Genomic DNA, 17457 nt, shown 5'->3' with positions numbered 1-17457 from the left:
TCTTCTCTCTTCAGCGTCTGCAAGGGGGCCGGCGGCGCGGCTCCGGTGACCATCCAGGCTGTACCTGTGATCGTCCCTCTGGAGCTAGTGTCCAGTAGCCAAGCAGCAAATCCACTCTGCACGCAGGTGAGTTCACTACTTCTCCCCTAAGTCCCTCGTTGCAGTGATCCTGTTGCCAGCAGGACTCACTGTAAAGTAAAAAACCTAAGCTAAACTTTCTCTAAGCAGCTCTTTAGGAGAGCCACCTAGATTGCACCCTTCTCGTTCGGGCACAAAATCTAACTGGAGTCTGGAGGAGGGTCATAGGGGGAGGAGCCAGTGCACACCACCTGATCTGGTAAAAGCTTTACTTTTTTGTGCCCTGTCTCCTGCGGAGCCGCTATTCCCCATGGTCCTTTCAGGAACCCCAGCATCCACTTAGGACGATAGAGAAAATAACAATACAATGTCAATTGTATACAGAACTCATTTTCTCCTCCTTTTTACAAAGATCGGAGATGACCGTAATAACAATAACCCAACACGTTTCGTCTCATGCAGAGACTTGATCAGGGGTATATGTTTTATTACCCAACGGATTGTCAACCAGACATACAAATAAGGTGTGGACACTCAGGCCTGATTAATTGGGCTCAAAGTTCTTTGTTCATGGACCAATCACCTGGTTCAATTGTTTGAAATGGCGTATAGCAAATCAGACAATTATTCAGAATTAGGGAGGAGTCCGCAATGGAGTCAACCCTACTATCTAGTAATATGTCTCCTCCTATAGATCCAATATGTCTGATATGATCTTCAAACACTTCTGTATTTCCCATACTTACTCATCAAATACCAACAAGAGTTACTCAGGAAAATTACCCAATAACATCACATTATCCACATTCAAAAAAAGTATAACTGTATAGAAGACAGAAAAAAGGTACAGCAGGAGAAGCAATGACATCTCAAAAAGTACAATGCTAAAGATGAAAACCAAAAAGTTTATTTTAAGTAAAACCTATAGCAGAGTTTACAAAACTCCGCCATTAAAGTCTTAAGGATATTCATGCTTGAGTGCAGATGTTTAACTCAAATTGACTGAGGTACAAACTAAGTTATCTGTGCTTAAGCATTTATATCCTTAAACCCTGGACTGTAATGTCAGCGTTTAGGAAACTCTGACCGATAGAATAAAATAAATTGCTGATTAGAGAAATAAATGAGAAGAAAGGGAGATAACCCATGGAGCAAGAGGGGGAGAAAAAGAGAAGCAGAGCACTAAAAAGAGAGAAAGGAGGAAATAAAAAGAGAGCAAAACCAGGCAGTAACAGCATCTAGTGATGTGTGTGTGTGTACATGGAAATATCTGCATTCCTTTGCTCTGCCACAGAAAAGAGCAAAGAAACTTTGAAAATAGATATAATACTGCTAATTCTCCAAACATATTCTAGAATGGCCTGGATAAATTTGTTGGTACCCCTTAGAAAAGATAATTAGATTATAGTGATATTTCTAATGAATTACTTTCTTGCATTAGCATCACACATCTCGACTCATCTAATCAGTCATTCAGCCTATTTAAATGGTGAAAAGTAATTATTCATAGTGTGCGCCACATTGAACATAGAACATAAAAAGCAAAGAAGAGAGTTGTCTGAGAAGATCAGAAAGAATGCTATAGACAAACATGTTAAAGCCTACAACTCCACCTCCAAGCAGACTGATGACCCTGGGACTACATTTGCAATTATTATTAAGAAGATTAAAGTCTATAGGACTGTAGCTAACCTTCCTGGATGCGGAGGCAAGAGGAAAATTGGCCGCAGATTAAACAAAAGGATAGTGAGAGTGGTAGAAAAGAGTCATGGAAAACTTCCAAAGAGATACAAGCCAAACTCCAAGGTCAATGTATGTCAGTGTCTGACTGCATCATCCAATGCTTTGAGTGATAATGGGCTCAATGGAAGACGACCGAGGGGGATTCCAATTTTGAAAAAACAATATAAAAAACAGATTGCTTCTGGGAGAATGCCCTTTGGACAGATTAATCAAAACTGGAACTTTTTGGCAAGTCAGATAAACCTCTATGTTTACAGACAAAAAAAAGGATATGAACACCATACATACTGCGAAAAATGGATGAGGCTTGGTTATGTTTTGAAGCTGCTTTGCTGCATCTGGCACATGTTGCCTTGAATCTGTGCAGGGCACAATGAAATCTCAAGACTATCAATGCATTCTTGAGTGAAACATTCTGCCCATAATGACCCAAAACACACAGCTGAAAGCGCCCAAGATTAGATAAGAACAGAACATCGGACTGTTCTGAAGTGGCCTTTATGAGCCCTGATACTGAACCCTATCGAGCATCTATGGAGGGAACTGAAACATGCAGTATGGAGAATGCATCCATCATGCTTGAGACAAATGGAGTAGTTTACTCAAGAAGAGTGGGCCAAACTACATGATGACAGGTGCAGAAGTCTCATTGAGAGCTACAGAAATCACCTCAATTGTAGTGATTGCCGCTAAAGGCGGGCAACAAAATATTAGGTCAAGGAAGCCAGTCCTGGGTCATTTTTTCAATCCTGGGATCCCGGGACTGAGTTGGTCAATTATATAAATCTTCCATGGCCCCTGGCCGGGGACCCAACACCACAGGAATAAATAAAATTCATGGCACAGCAGCATAGGCCCACAGGAAAAATGAAAACTTGTATTTTTCCCCTATGGACCTGTGTTAGGTCATGAATATTATATATATGTAGTGTTAGGGACTGACTGGCCAGGGGCCCAACACCACAGGAATAAAATAAATAATATTTATGGCCCACAAGAGAAAAAAATATTTCTTGACCCACAGCCAGGCTGGAACTCCACAGTGGCAGGAATAAAATAATAGTATAATAATATAAAATGCTGAATTCCAACTCTCCTAGCAAGCCCAGGCCCACAGTAAAATCATTCACTCAACCTTTGCCCTTCACCTCCAAACATTAGAGTCCACTGCAAGGGCAGCAGGCATGAGGCTTCACTTCAGGTCCAGGCAGGATTTCTTCAGTCCATTCCACACACAGCACAGCAGCAGTGTAGTAGCACGCTGCCTTTGGCAGTGCAGAGCGCAGAAAGAGCAGAGTGTGGCACCATGCAAGCTTGGCTGGCAGTGACAAGCAGAGCCAGGCCCAGACAGCCACTGTTTTTGTGTCTACTGTCCACTCTGTGTGGCTGTCTCACTGTGCGTGGGTAGCTCTGGCAGGTCAGACAGCAGTAGTGGGATAAATTTAATGATAAGCAGCTGAGCCTGCAACAAGACTCTCTCTGGCTGGCTGCTGCAGCCTGGGCAGGCGCCACTAGTGTGAGTGACACTGACACACTGTAGTGTCCCCTCGTCACGTCACTCACCACCAATCCACCACAAGGCTCTGTTTGGGCTCTCTGGTGTCCCCCTCCGCTTACGATGATGGCGGGTGTTGCCTTGGGACTGCACAGCATGACCTCGCTGACGTTATGCCACACAGCGTCTAGTGCTCAGTGGCGCTGCCCGGATAAAAAAACACACTTATGTGCAAACGCAGTTAAATCCCCAATCCCGGGACTGAAATGCTGCCATTTTTGTCCTGAAATCCCAGTATCCCGCTGATCACAATGGAACAAACAATGATAGATACCAATTACTTTTGTTAGTTTCAAGTAATATCAGGAAAAAAATATGGGTTCTTTTTTTGTGGAAGGGTACCAACAAATTTATACCATGTCTGGATTTTTCCTTTTAGGGTATTCTACTAGTTACTGTAACTAGGGGTAGATGCATCAAACCTTCTAAAGACCTTTTCTTTTGTTTTATACACATGTGCAGAAAAAGTTGTTCTAAGCTTCTTATGCAGATTTAATTCAAGTCTGTTGCAGACGAAAACAATGATATATATATATATATATATATATATATATATATATATAAAAATAAATAAAAGTATATAATTTACAGTACCTGAAAGTTACTGGTGAAATCTTCCCCATGAGAGCGTATGCTGTGATGCTTTGCAGATGGAATAAGACACCATCGATAAGAAGCAATACAATGACATCCCAGTTGTAACTGAATTTCTTCCCACTTTTTCCAATCAATGGCATGTCCTACAATATAGAGATAAGAAAGAATGTGATCTGTTAACATTTTGACTTGTGTCTCTTGCTTCAAATATAATAGACAAAACATTTTTTTTTTCATTTTCTCTATACGAGTAACACCTCAACATTATATTATGTTATATTATATTATACTCTCTAGACTTGTGGCAATTTGGCTGACTAAGTCAATTTTTAAAATTTTGCTTACACCGCAAACTCAACCAATGAAATTCATGGGTTTCTAGGCCTTTGTGCACAGCACTGTGATTAGGACAAAACGCATCAGGAATATGCATAGTAAGACCAGCACCATTGGTAGAATAAAAGTAACCCCCAGCAGCACTATAAACTATCTAACAGTGCTCAGGACATCTATGGGAGAATACATAAAATGTGGAATCTAACACTGGGGCAGATGTGTTAAGCCTGGAGAAGGGATAAAGCAGTGATAAGTGCAAGGTGGTAACGCACCAGCCAGTCAGCTCCTGTCATTTTTCAAATCCGTAATGATCGGCTGGTGCGTTACCACCTTGCACTTATCACTGCTTTATCCCTTCTCCAGGTTATTACATCTGCCCCACTGACTGGCATACAGCCTCAGTAAACATGGTGTAAGCCATATAAAACAGACCTGGAAAACATACAATTGGGTAGATAATTTACGTAATGTAATGTAAAAATAGGATTTTAATTACCCAACGGTAAAGCCTTTTCTCGTAGTCCATAGAGGATGCTGGGGTTCCATTTAGTACCATGGGGTATAGACGGGTCCTTTGGGAGCCACTGGCCCTTTAAGAGTTTAACAGTGTGGGCTGGCTCCTCCCTCTATGCCCCTACTACCAGACTCAGTCTAGAAACTGTGCCCAAGGAGCCGGACATACTTCCAGAGAAGGAAATACAGATAGTGGTGAAATTCACAACAGCTCACACCGAAATTAAAAAACCATGCCGACCAGCATGCACCATGAAGAAATCATGCAAAACGGCATGAAACATGAAGAAACCATGTTAACCAGCAGGCAACATGAAGAAATCATGTGAACCAGGATGAAACATGAAGAATAATACCAACCATCATGCAACACGAAGAAATCATGTTATCTAGCATGAAACAGGAAGCAACCATGCCAAACAGCATGTAACCTGAAGAAACCATGCATGAAAGAGGAACAGTAACAGCTGAACCAATACTTAACCAAGTAGCAACGCATGAAAACGAAGCACTGGGTGGGCGCCCAGCATCCTCTACGGACTACGAGAAAAGGATTTACAGGTAGGTAATTAAAATCCTATTTTCTCTTACGTTCATAGAGGATGCTGGGGTTCCATTTAGTACCATGGGGATGTACCAAAGCTCCCAGTACGGGAGAGAGAGTGCGGAGGATCCTGCAGAACAGATTGACCAAACTTAAGGTCCTCAGATGCCAAAGTTTCGAACTTGTAGAACTTCAGCAAACGTGTTTGACCCCATCCAAGCAACTGGTCGGCAAAGCTGTAAAGCCGAGAAACCCCGGGCAGCTGCCCAGGAACAACCAACTGTACTAGTAGCGTGGGCCTTAACAGATCTTGGACACGGCAGGCCTGTCGTAGAATAAGCATGCTGGATCGGAAACCTGATCTAGCGAGCAAATGTCTGCTTAGAAGCAGGACACCCAACCGTGTTGGGATCATAAAGGACAAACAGAGCATCTGACTACCTGTGACAAGCAGTCCTTGTCAAAGAAATTTTCAAAGCCCTCACAACCTCCAAGGACTGTGAGGTAATTGAGGAGTCAGTAGCCACTGGCACCACAATAGGTTGTGGATATGAAAAACCGACACAACCTTTGAAAGAAATTGCTGACACGTTCTGAGCTCAGCTCTATCTTCATGGATAAACAAGTAGGGGCTCTTGCATGACAATGCCCCCAATTTTGACACACGTCGAGCAGATGCCAATAATCAGACCACCTTCCAAGTTAGAAACCTGACGTCCACCTCCTGTAAAAGCTCAAACTAATCCGACTGTAGGAACTGCAGCACAACATTAAGATCCCAAGGTGCCGTAGGAGGGACAGAGGGTTGCTGGATGTGCAGAACCACCTTTCAAGAAAGTCTGAACCTCAGGGAGAGCAGCCAATAGTTTCTGGAAGAAAATGGATAGGCCAAAATCTGGACTTTATGGAGCCCAAGCGTAGGCCCACATCCACACCCGCTTGCAGAAAGAGGAGAAAACCGTCCTAGTTGAAACTCCACCGTAGGAAACTTCTTGGATTCACACCAATACCCATACTTTTTCCATATCCGATGGTAATGTGTTGACGTTACTCCTTTCCTAGCCTGAATCAGGGTGGGAATGACCTTTTTCAGAATGCCCTTCCGAGCTAAGATCTGGCGTTCAACCTCCCTGCCGCCAAACACAGCTGCGGTAAATCTTGATAGGCGAACCGCCCCTGTTGTAGAAGGTCCTCGCGAAAAGAAGAGGCCACTGATCCTCCAGTAGAAATCACAGTAGATCCGCGTACGAAGCCCTTCTTGGCTCGTCCAGAGCAATGAGGATCCCCTAAACTCTTGTTCTTACTATAAGTTGGAGAATCCTTGTGATGAGTGGAAGTTGAGGGAACACATACACCGACTGGAACATCCATGAAGTTACCAGTGCGTCTACAGCCACTGCCTGTGGGTCTCTCGACCTGGAACAGTACCTCCGAAACTTCTTTTTGAAGCAAGAGGCCATCATGTCTACCTAAGATACACTCTATTGGCTTGTCACCTCTGCGAATACCTCTGGGTGGAGGCCCCATTCTCCTGGAAGGAGATCGTGTCTGCTGAGGTAGTCTGCTTCCCAGTCGTCCATTCCCGGAATGAAGATCGCTGACAGCGCCCACGCATGCCTCTCTCCCCAGAGGAGGATTATTGTTAACTCCGACATTGCAGCCCTGCTCTTCGTTCCGCCCTGCCTTTTTATGTAGGACACCGCTGTGATGTTGTCTGACTGAACGGCTTGATCTCGCAGAAGATGTGCCGCTTGTAGAAGGTCGTTGTACACGGCCTTCAGATCCAGAATGTTTATTGGAAGGAGAGATTTCTGAACTGACCGGTTTCCTTGGAAATTTTCTTCCTGAGCGACTGCTTCCCAACCTCTGAGACTTGCATCCGTGGTTAGAAGAATCCAATTCTGAATCCCGAACCTGCGGCCTTCGAGTAGGTGAGAAGTTTGCAGCCACCAGAGGAGTGAAATTCCGGATTTTGGCGACAGGTGTATCCGCTGGTGCATGTGAAGATGAGATCCTGACCATAAGACCAGGAGATCCAGTGGGAAAGACCGTGCAAGGAATCTTCCGTACTGTCGAGCCTCTTCAGAGGCAACCATCTTCCCCAAAAGGCGACTGCACAGATGAATCGATACCCGGGCTGGCATCAGGACATCCCGGACCATTGATTGGATCACCAACGCTTTCTCCACCAGTAGCAATACCCTCTGCACTACCATGTCGAGAATCATCCCCAGGAAGGAATGCCTCCCTATCGGCTTCAAATGCGAAATTGGAAGCTTCAGGATCCACTCAAGATCCCGGGACAGGTGATTTGAGAAAGCAACACTCCGTAACAACAGCTCCCTGGAGGATGTTAAGGTCTTCCCAATATGGAATTATGACCACTCCTGGTTTGTGGAGCGGGAGCATAAAGGCTGCCATGGCCCTGATGAACACCCCCGGTGTTGCGTAGAAGCCAAGTTCAGTGTTTGGAACTGGAAGAGACATAGTTGTAGTGCAACTTTAGATAGGCCTAGAGAGGCGGCCAGATTGGAATGTGAAGTACACACCCCTGATATCCCGGGATACCAGGAATTCCTAAATATCTCGATCAGAGATCACCACTCCCAGACTCCATCCTGAATCGAACACCCACCAGCAGGCAATCAATGACCTTAGGTTTGAATAGTAACCCGTTACGTAAATGAGGTGGAACTGGAATAATGAAATTTTTTTGACAAATGTTATGATAGCTTCCAGCAGTAGTGCACTTTCTGCCTGAGAAGCTAGGAAGCCCGATTTGAAAAATCTGTGAAGCGGGAATACAAGAAATTCTAGTCTGCACCCTTAGGCAACCCAACTGTTTCCAGGGGTCTAGGCAGGATATCGGCCAGGTGTGTTACCGAATCTCTTTAGTCTCGCACCCACTTGCCTGATTCCCAGGCAGTGAGGTCCACCAACAAACGGAAGGGTTTGAAAAAGGCAGAATCTGAAATCCGTCCCTGGGAACCTGGCGGTGCAGGTTTTCTGGATTTCCCAACGTCCTCTAAAGAAAGTGGAGGAATATGTGGAATCATGTTTGAACTTTGCGGTTTGAAGGGATTGCAGTGTAGGTGTAGGATATAATTTCCTGGTCTGTGCAGCTGTTGAAGGAAGACATACCGATTTACCTGCAGTTGACATGGATAATCCCGCTTTACCTGTGAAGGGCGGACCTCTCATACCTTACTCGAATTCTGTATCTGCAGTCCATTGGTGTAGCCACCGTTCCCTGCGTGTCGAAACTGCCACAGCAGTGGTCCCTGCGTTATGCAGGTCAATCTCCTTCATGGCGTATAGCCTGTAGAATCCTGTATGTGACATACAAACAAGTACAAGTCACTTCTATACATAGAATCTAAATCATCAAGTAAAGAGCCTGACCACGTTACAATAGCCCCAGAGACGTACGCAAAAGTGGATCTCCGAGTCACACCTGCTGCAGTGTGCAGTAATATATATTAGTCTCAATCTGCGATCAGCCTTTATGGAGGTTGTACCAAGTACAGGTAACACAACCCTTGACAATTTAGACACTCTTTAGGGATATGGATAATAACTCAGGGTGTACTCAGGTTTTCCGAAATAAGGAGTTTAACGACCTTAACAGTGGGAAGGCATTTATTATAGATATATAAAAATAATATTCCTCATCCCTAATAGCCTCAAACATATGTTGCCCCCCTCATACAGTATGTCATTCATTATATGGGTAAGTGTATGCTTGTTAGGGTACGCAAGTGGGGCGAGAGGCACAGCTGTGGGATTTTAATTCCCAGACTACTCCAAAACTGCGGCTTCTTCCCAGTATGGGATATATTTTAAAAATATAAATCAAAGTACACCTTATGGAGGCCACCCCAGGGGAACTGCCGCCGAAGCCTGATAATTTGTACAGTTTTGAGCATGGTATAGACTCCCCAGGAGAAGATGTACATTCTGCAGTACAGGACAAAGTCCCTTAAATATGGTAAATTGGTTTACACACACTCAGGAAAATGTCAGCATAGTTTCCCCCCCAGAATACCTTCAGAGAGACACAGAGTATAAGGAAACCAGCCACACAGCTCCCCTGTGAGCAGTCACTATGGTAACAGCCCAGCTCTGACTGAGTAACCTTAACAGGATAAACAGTTCATAAATTTACACTCCACACTCTGTGTATAACCCTGGTACCTCAGAGGATAGCTGGAGTTATGTGGAGGGCAGCGCTCCCTGTTAGCGTTCTGATGCTTCTGAGGGAGAAAATGGCGCTGGTGAGTGCTGGATCCACTCTGAGGAGAAGCTCCGCCCCCTGTAATGGTGCATCTTCCTGCACTTAGAGATTATACTGGCCTGAGGTAATTTCTGCAGCAAACAGTTGGTTAGACCTTGAAAGCTTTCTTTGACCAGTGTAGGGTATTGCGCTGGCCCAGGACGCCCCTCACAACGCCGTACACAGTGTGCCGCTGAGCAGCCTGTCAGAGCTGCACTCCCATCCTTGTGCTACCACTCTCGCCGGGGATCCGCTTACCGGGACTCCGGCGTCAGATTCACCACTCTTCTTTCTTCTGTCTCTGTTAGGGGGTGGCAGAATGCTGCGGGAGTGAACGGTGGTCGCCTCGGGCGGCTAACGATCATCACCCTCAGGAGCTCTGTGTCCTGTCAGCAGAGATAGGGGCCATTAACCTCAAGGGTTGGATCCTACTCCCCCCCCCCTAAGTCCCACGAAGCAGGAAGGCTGTTGCCAACAGCCTTCCTGTAAAATAACAAACTCTAGAAAATAAAACTAAGAAAACACCTAGGAGCTCCCCTAGCTGTGACCGGATCCTCCGGGCACATTTTCTAAACTGAGTCTGGTAGGAGGGGCTTAGAGGGAGGAGCCAGCCCACACTGTTAAACTCTTAAAGTGCTAGTAGCTCCCAAAGGACCCGTCTATACCCCATGGTACTAAACGGAAGCCCAGCATCCTCTAGGACGTAACAGAAATAGCACATAAATCTTATACTATTTCATATAATTAGGATTATATCCATGACCTACAGCAGTTGGATTAAGTTTAAGGATTACATTTTTCTCCTGCTATATTGGTACTAGTGAGACACAGTGGACTTGGATAACATTCTCTAAACCATATTTATGTTTATGAGCACTGTATGCAAAGACTATGCACATCACCGCTGTACTTGTTACTCCCTGTAATGTTTGGATCACCCTTATATTTATTCTTAGACAATTTATCATTTTATTAAGATATGAAACAGGTGTAATTTATTATTATTGCGCAACTGTGGGTTATAATAAGGAAACAACAATTATAAAACTGGTTTAGTTGTCATGATGCAAAACACATGGAATCCAGAAGGAGCTAATCTGGAGTGATTGGGAGATTGAGATTACTCACCATCAGAAAAATCCACGTTGGGATTAACATGATGACAGCAGAAGCACTGGTGTAGAACTGGAGCTCGGGTGGTCTGCAGAAAGAAATTATTTTATTCTAGATAAATAACTAGGATTCACAGTTTTGTTTCCTAGAAAGTAAAAAAAATATTAGTGTAATGTTTACTATTGCGACTATATACAGTATATTGTCAGCAACAAGAACTATATCCTATTATCCTATCATATGCAAAAGTATCCCATGTATATAGCTATGTTAGAATTATTAATTAACACAGGCCAACAGCTGTCATCTTCTAAAAACATTTTATGCCATTCCACATAAGAATCCTCTTGATTTTAAAGCATAGTTCTGTAAACTCGGCCCTCATTACCCCACACAGTGCATGTTTTGCAGGTCTCCTCACAGAATCATAAGTGAAATAATTATCTCCACCTGTGGACCTTTTAAAATGTGTCTGTGTTTAATTAATACACCTGTGCACCTGCAAAACACACACTGTGTGGGGTAATGAGGACGGAGTTTGTAGACCTATGTTTTAGAGCACAGGTTTTCAAACTCGGTCCTCAGGACCCCACACAGTGCATGTTTTGCAGTTCTCCTCACAGAATTGCAAGTGAAATAATTCGCTCCACCTGTGGACCTTTTAAAATGTGTCAGTGAGTAATTAATACACCTGTGCACTTACTGGGTGACCTGCAAAACATGCACTGTGTGGGGTCCTGAGGACCGAGTTTGAGAACCACTGTTTTAGAGGATTATTATCTGGTATTGCTATCCTGTACATCCCAAACACACTCTGATCAATCACTGTATAATGGCTGCAATACTGAAGTGTGTGGGGGTTCCTTACTGTTTAAATTTAAGAACTCACATTACAATAAGACTATTTGATCAGATGTCAAGTTAAAATAAAATACTAATTAGTACCGTGAGGGTTAATAACATGTTAAGAGTTAAACTGAACAGTTAAATTTAGGTAGAGATTTATATATTTTTTTTAAAGAGAGAAAGCTAAAATAATAGTGTGCATGCACAGATGGAAATGTGACAGACAACAGTGGCGCAGTATACTGATCTTTATAGCCAAGATAAACAAAGGTTTTCTTTCATTATTCTGATGTTCTTCTAAACGTCTATTGTAAGGTAACCTCAATGTCCAATGGACGCCGTGCCACTATTTACATGCGTACATGTCCATATTGGGCAAAATCCAGATGTTTGGCACAGTGAGATGGATAACTGCACAAACAGGTCTACAATGGTTATTTACTAACCTCAATTACCAACTTGCCTGATAACAATGTGATAGGACAGCTACTGTATCTGGGCTACCACTTTTATAGAAAAGTACTTGCACACACACACTTTCTGCATTCCCAGGGGACAGACGCATGTTCATGCATATTGGTTCAGCTCACAAAATGGCTGCTCCCCTTACCTAGGTCAGTGGTTATCAACTCCAATCTTCAAGTACCACAAACATGTCAAGTTTTCAGGATCACCGACTGTGGAAGCAGGTGGGATAATTACTGACTCAGCAAAATAGATTTACTCACCTATGTATGATTAAAGAAATCCACAAAACATGACCTGTTGGGGATACTTGAGGACTGGAGTTGAGAACCGCTGGTCTAGGTTATGGAACAAGTTAATTTACCATTAGTAAAGCTGGTCAAGCACCTAAACATTATTTTTCCAACAAATCCAACTAGTTGGCTGGTTGGAATGAAAATCTGGTAACATATAATGTATGGGAGTAAATGACTGTTTTTGCTCCCAAATGTTGGAAAATGGATGAAAATGGTCACTCAGACAAGTTTGTTAAATCAAATGTTTTTAAACAATTTGTAGGAGCGACCTTCTTCCTCTATTTTTTTTTGGCATTGGGTTGAAAATGTCCGATTGACATTTGCTCCCAAACATTACCATATTTAATCATTAGATGTATGGCAGCTATACAGTGCATTCATGTTTTTTTATTTATTTATTTAGTACAGGTCATCTCTTTACTGCGTCTTGCTGTATTTGTCATGACTGATCAATGGGCCTAATTCTGAGTTGATCGCAGCAGCATTTTTGTTAGCAGTTGGGTAAAACCATGTGCCTTGCAGGGGGGGGGGGAGGGGGGCAGATATAACATGTGCAGAGAGAGTTAGATTTGGGTGTGGTGAGTTCAAGCTGAATCTAAATTGCAGTGTAAAAATAAAGCAGCCAGTATTTACCCTGTACAGAAACAAACTAACCCACCCAAATCTAACTCTCTCTGCAAATGTTTTATCTCCCCCCCCCCCCCCCCCTCCCCCCTGCAGTGCACATGGTTTTGCCCAATTGCTAACAAACTTGCGGCTGCGATCAACTCAGAATTACCCCCAATGTTCTAGCAGGAACAATGTTCCCACTTCTTAACTAACAATTCTTTGCTATGTGCAAACTTTCAGCAATCACCTGCTCTCACCTGTTCCATGACACACCTGAGCACACATCTACTTAAGTAAACAGGTCATCAATTCCCTTAGCAGTTGCACCTACAAAACAAAACTAAGGCCCTCATTCCGAGTTGTTCGCTCGGTATTTTTCATCGCATCGCAGTGAGAATTCTCTTAGTGCGCATGCGTAATGTTCGCACTGCGCATGCGTCAAGTAACTTTACTAAGAAGAAAGTAATTTTACTCACGGCTTTTTCGTCGCTCCGGAGAACGCATTGTGATTGACAGGAAATGGGTGTTACTGGGCGGATGTACGGCGTTTTAGGGGCGTGTGGCTGGAAACGCTACCGTTTCCGGGAAAAACGCAGGCGTGTCTGGAGAAACGGTGGGAGTGCTTGGGCGAACGCTGGGTGTGTTTATGACGTCAGCCGGGACCGAAAAGCACTGAATTGATCGCACAGGCAGAGTAAGTCTGGAGTTACTCAGAAACTGCTAACTCGGTTTTGATCGCAATATTGCGAATACATCGGTCGCACATTTAAGATGTTTAGATTCACTCCCAGTAGGCGGCGGCTTAGCGTGTGTAACTCTGCTATAATCGCCTTGCGAGCGAACAACTCGGAATGAGGGCCTAAAATACGGAGAAGCACTCACATTGGTTATAGCTCAATGTGCTCCTGAATGTAATTTCTGGTTCCATTGGACTGGTCTTTGTCATGTGACAGCTATAAATATGACACATGCACATTTCAATATACTTACGAAAATTTGTATTTATCTCCACTGAGAAGTTTCTTGGAGAAGACATTCTGTAGGCTGCAATGATTCATACAACTTAATTAGAATTTTTACATTACCACAACCTTTACTTATTAAACGTCAAAATACTAGGCAGTGCTATACACTGTTGGGATCAATGCAAAAACAACACACTAGAAGGTAAACATAGGGGCTGATTCAATTGTTTTGGACTTCTAAAATTCTGTCTAAACAGGGCTGCTTAGAATGCCCAAACAATTGTCACGATTCAATTGAAGTTTTTGCACCCAAACAGAAAGGGTTTAGCCGCAAAAATAGGATTTTAATACCTACCGGTAAATGCTTTTCTCTTAGTCCGTAGAGCAGGCATTCCCAACCACGGTCCTCAAGGCACACTAACAGTGCAGGTTTTAGTGATATCCAGGCTTCAGCACAGGAGACTTAATTAGTAGCTCAGTTATTTTGATTTAACCATCTGTGCTGCAGCCTGGATATCACTAAAACCTGCACTGTTGGTGTGCCTTGAGGACCGTGGTTGGGAATGCCTGCCGTAGAGGATGCTGGGGACACCAAAAGAACCATGGGGTATAGATGGGATCCGCAGGAGACATGGGCACTTTAAGACTTTGAAAAAGGGTGTGCACTGGCCCCTCCCTCTATGCCCCTCCTCCAGACTCAAGACTGTGCCCAGGGAGACGGACAAATTTCGAGGAAAGGATTTATTGTTAAACTAAGGTGCTATTCATACCAGCACACACCGCAAACATGCCGCACAACGTGGCACTCAACAGAACCCAAGCCAACGGCATGAACCAATGTCAGCAACAGACCGACTATAAACATAACACAACATGTGTGTAACCAGAAATAATAACTACAGATACAGTACACACTGGGACGGGCGCCCAGCATCCTCTACCGGTAGGTATTAAAATCCTATTTTCTCCTACGTCCTAGAGGATGCTGGGGACACCAAAAGAACCATGGGGTTATACCAAAGCTCTAGAACGGGCGGGAGAGTGCGGATGACTCTGCAGCACCGATCGACCAAACTCAAGGTAGTCATCGGCCAGGGTATCAAACTTGAAAAACTTCGCAAAAGTGTTCGAACCCGACCAAGTAGCAGTTCGGCAAAGCTGCAATGCCGAGACCCCTCGGGCAGCCGCCCAAGAAGAGCCCAGCTTTCTTTTTTTTTTTTTTTTAAACACGATTTATTGGGTGGATCAAAATAAGATTACATTGGTAACAGAGCACCCGGACAATTTGGGTGTTTAAAGAACAAATATAGTTACAATGAATTGTTACAACAACAGAATAATTGATCCTTTTTTTTGTTTTTGTTTTCCCCTTATTTTAAAAGAGTAAAGTTAAGATGTATGCGGTGGGGAACTCTCGGCGACGGATTGGCCTTCCGTCATAGAGAGTCAGCGGAGGCAATGAGAAGAAAAGAGTACTCAGAAATCGAGTAAAAGGGGGCAGAAAAGCAGGTGAGGCTAAGAGCCTCCAGTCAGAGAGAGAAGGAGGGGGGAGTAGAGGGGGGGGGGAGGGGTGGCCCTCCGGGGCAGGAGGCGGGCCGGACCGCGGGGTATCGTGTCAGGCTACAAATGGGGAGGAGGCTTGTTGTAGGTTTAGCCACGGGGACCATACTTTGTCAAATTGTTTCGAAGTGTTACGTATGACTGCGGTCATATATTCCATTTTGTGGACATACCATATTCGGGAGATTATCACCGGCATTGGTGAGGGTGTCAGGTTCTTCCAGTCTGTAGCAATTTGGCATGTCATTGCCGAAACTACATGTCGAAATAGTTTGTTTTGATGTCTATTGAGGATTGGAAGGGACATGGGGAGCAAGAAGTATTGGGGGTCAGGGGGGATAGAGATATCAAATAAGCGCGAAAGCAATATAATGAGTTCACCCCATATTTTGTGAATTTTGGGGCAGGCCCACCATATGTGTAAGAAAGAGCCACTGTCCGTGCACCCCCTCCAGCAACCATCTAGGGTGTTGGGGAACATAGTGTGTAGACGAGCTGGGACATAGTACCAGCAGTAGAGTAGTTTATATATGTTTTCTTTAATTTTCACACAGATAGAGCTGGAGGCAGCATTGTCCCATATATCTACCCAGTCTTCGTTGTCTATAGTTACTCCCAGTTCCTTTTCCCATGCTGCTTCGTGGGGGGCTTGGGATGTGTTGGGGTAGTCGTCAAGTAAGATGTGAATATCTGATATGAGGCCCTTGGTGTTGGTGCGTTTCCAGCAAATGTATTCGAAGGGAGATAAGTGTCTGTGGAGGAGGGTGGTGGGTAATGGTGGAGTGGAAGTGTCTGATTTGTAGGAAGCGGAAGAAATCCGAAGAGGGGATTGCTGTTCCCTCACGGATATCCGCGAATTGTGGGAAAGTGGCATTGGAAGTAATATCGTTAACGTATAATATACCACTCGAGCGCCAACATGTATGCGAGGCTTTACCCATGCCTGGAGGAAAGGCTCGGTTGTGAAATAATGGAATTAGCGGAGATGGGTATGGGGCTAAATTGAACCGTCTATTTGTTAGATCCCATGTCGCTAATGAACGGCTTACTACGGGGTGCGAGAGGGCCGCGCGTGGGCGTTGATTCCGGTGAAGCCACAGTAGGGAGGATAATGTAGCTAGGCCCGTTTCCTCTGCCTCTATCCCCACCCAGACCTTTCGTGTCCCTCCCTCGTTGCACCATTGTGCGCACTGAGCAAGTTGTGCAGCATAGAAATATTTCTTAAAGTCCGGGATACCCAGGCCTCCGCCTCTGGAGGGGCGTTGAAGCAATTTAAGTCTAACGCGGGGACGCTTATGGTTCCAGATAAAAAGGGAGGATTGGCGTTGCAGGGTCTTGAACACGTAGGTAGGGACGTAAATCGGGAGGGTCTGAAATAAATACAAAAGCCGGAGGAGTACGCTCATCTTGACGGAGTTAATTCTGCCTATCCATGATATAAAGTAGCTGGACCATTCCACCAAATCTTCCTTGATTGTCTGCAATAAACGGGGATAGTTTGCTTGGAAAAGTTGGTGGTGATGGTGGGTCAGGTACACGCCAAGGTATTTGATTTTCTTTGTGTACCAGTTACATGGGAGGATGTTCTGGAGGTCCTGTTTGAGATCTGCTGGGATATAAAAGTTGAGGACCTCTGTTTTATTAACATTTATTTTATATCCAGAGAGCTGGGAGTATGAGGTGATCTCAGATAAGAGGGCGGGGAGAGATTGGGCTGGGTCTGTGAGGGAGATCAGGACATCGTCGGCATATAACGCTATCTTATGTTCGGATAGGCCTGTGGATATTCCACGAATAGAATTGTTGTTGCGGATTCTTGCTGCTAGGGGCTCCATGATTAGTGCGAAAATTAACGGGGAAAGGGGGCATCCCTGTCTGGTACCGTTAGCAATCTCAAAACTGGAGGAGGAGACACCATTAACCATAACCTGGGCCGATGGGGAGCGGTAAAGTGCTTTGATCCC

The 17457-nt window shown here is 44.3% G+C and overlaps 1 protein-coding gene across 2 annotated transcripts in view; it reads right to left on the bottom strand.

Annotated features, from left to right (window-relative positions):
- SLC35E2B (solute carrier family 35 member E2B) overlaps positions 1–17457 on the bottom strand; it is a 260653-nt gene that overhangs the window by 13743 nt on the left and 229453 nt on the right. For both annotated transcript variants that reach the window (XM_063942991.1, XM_063942990.1), the window contains exons 6-8: positions 13959–14012; positions 10768–10840; positions 3971–4116 (exon numbers count right to left, since the gene is read on the bottom strand). In XM_063942991.1, coding sequence (XP_063799061.1) covers positions 3971–4116; positions 10768–10840; positions 13959–14012 — 273 coding nt within the window. The remainder of the gene's footprint in view (positions 1–3970; positions 4117–10767; positions 10841–13958; positions 14013–17457) is intronic.

The sequence above is a fragment of the Pseudophryne corroboree genome, chromosome 10, assembly GCF_028390025.1.
Source record: "Pseudophryne corroboree isolate aPseCor3 chromosome 10, aPseCor3.hap2, whole genome shotgun sequence".
Lineage (NCBI taxonomy): Eukaryota > Metazoa > Chordata > Amphibia > Anura > Myobatrachidae > Pseudophryne > Pseudophryne corroboree.
This window is presented reverse-complemented; position numbering and strand designations above follow the sequence as displayed.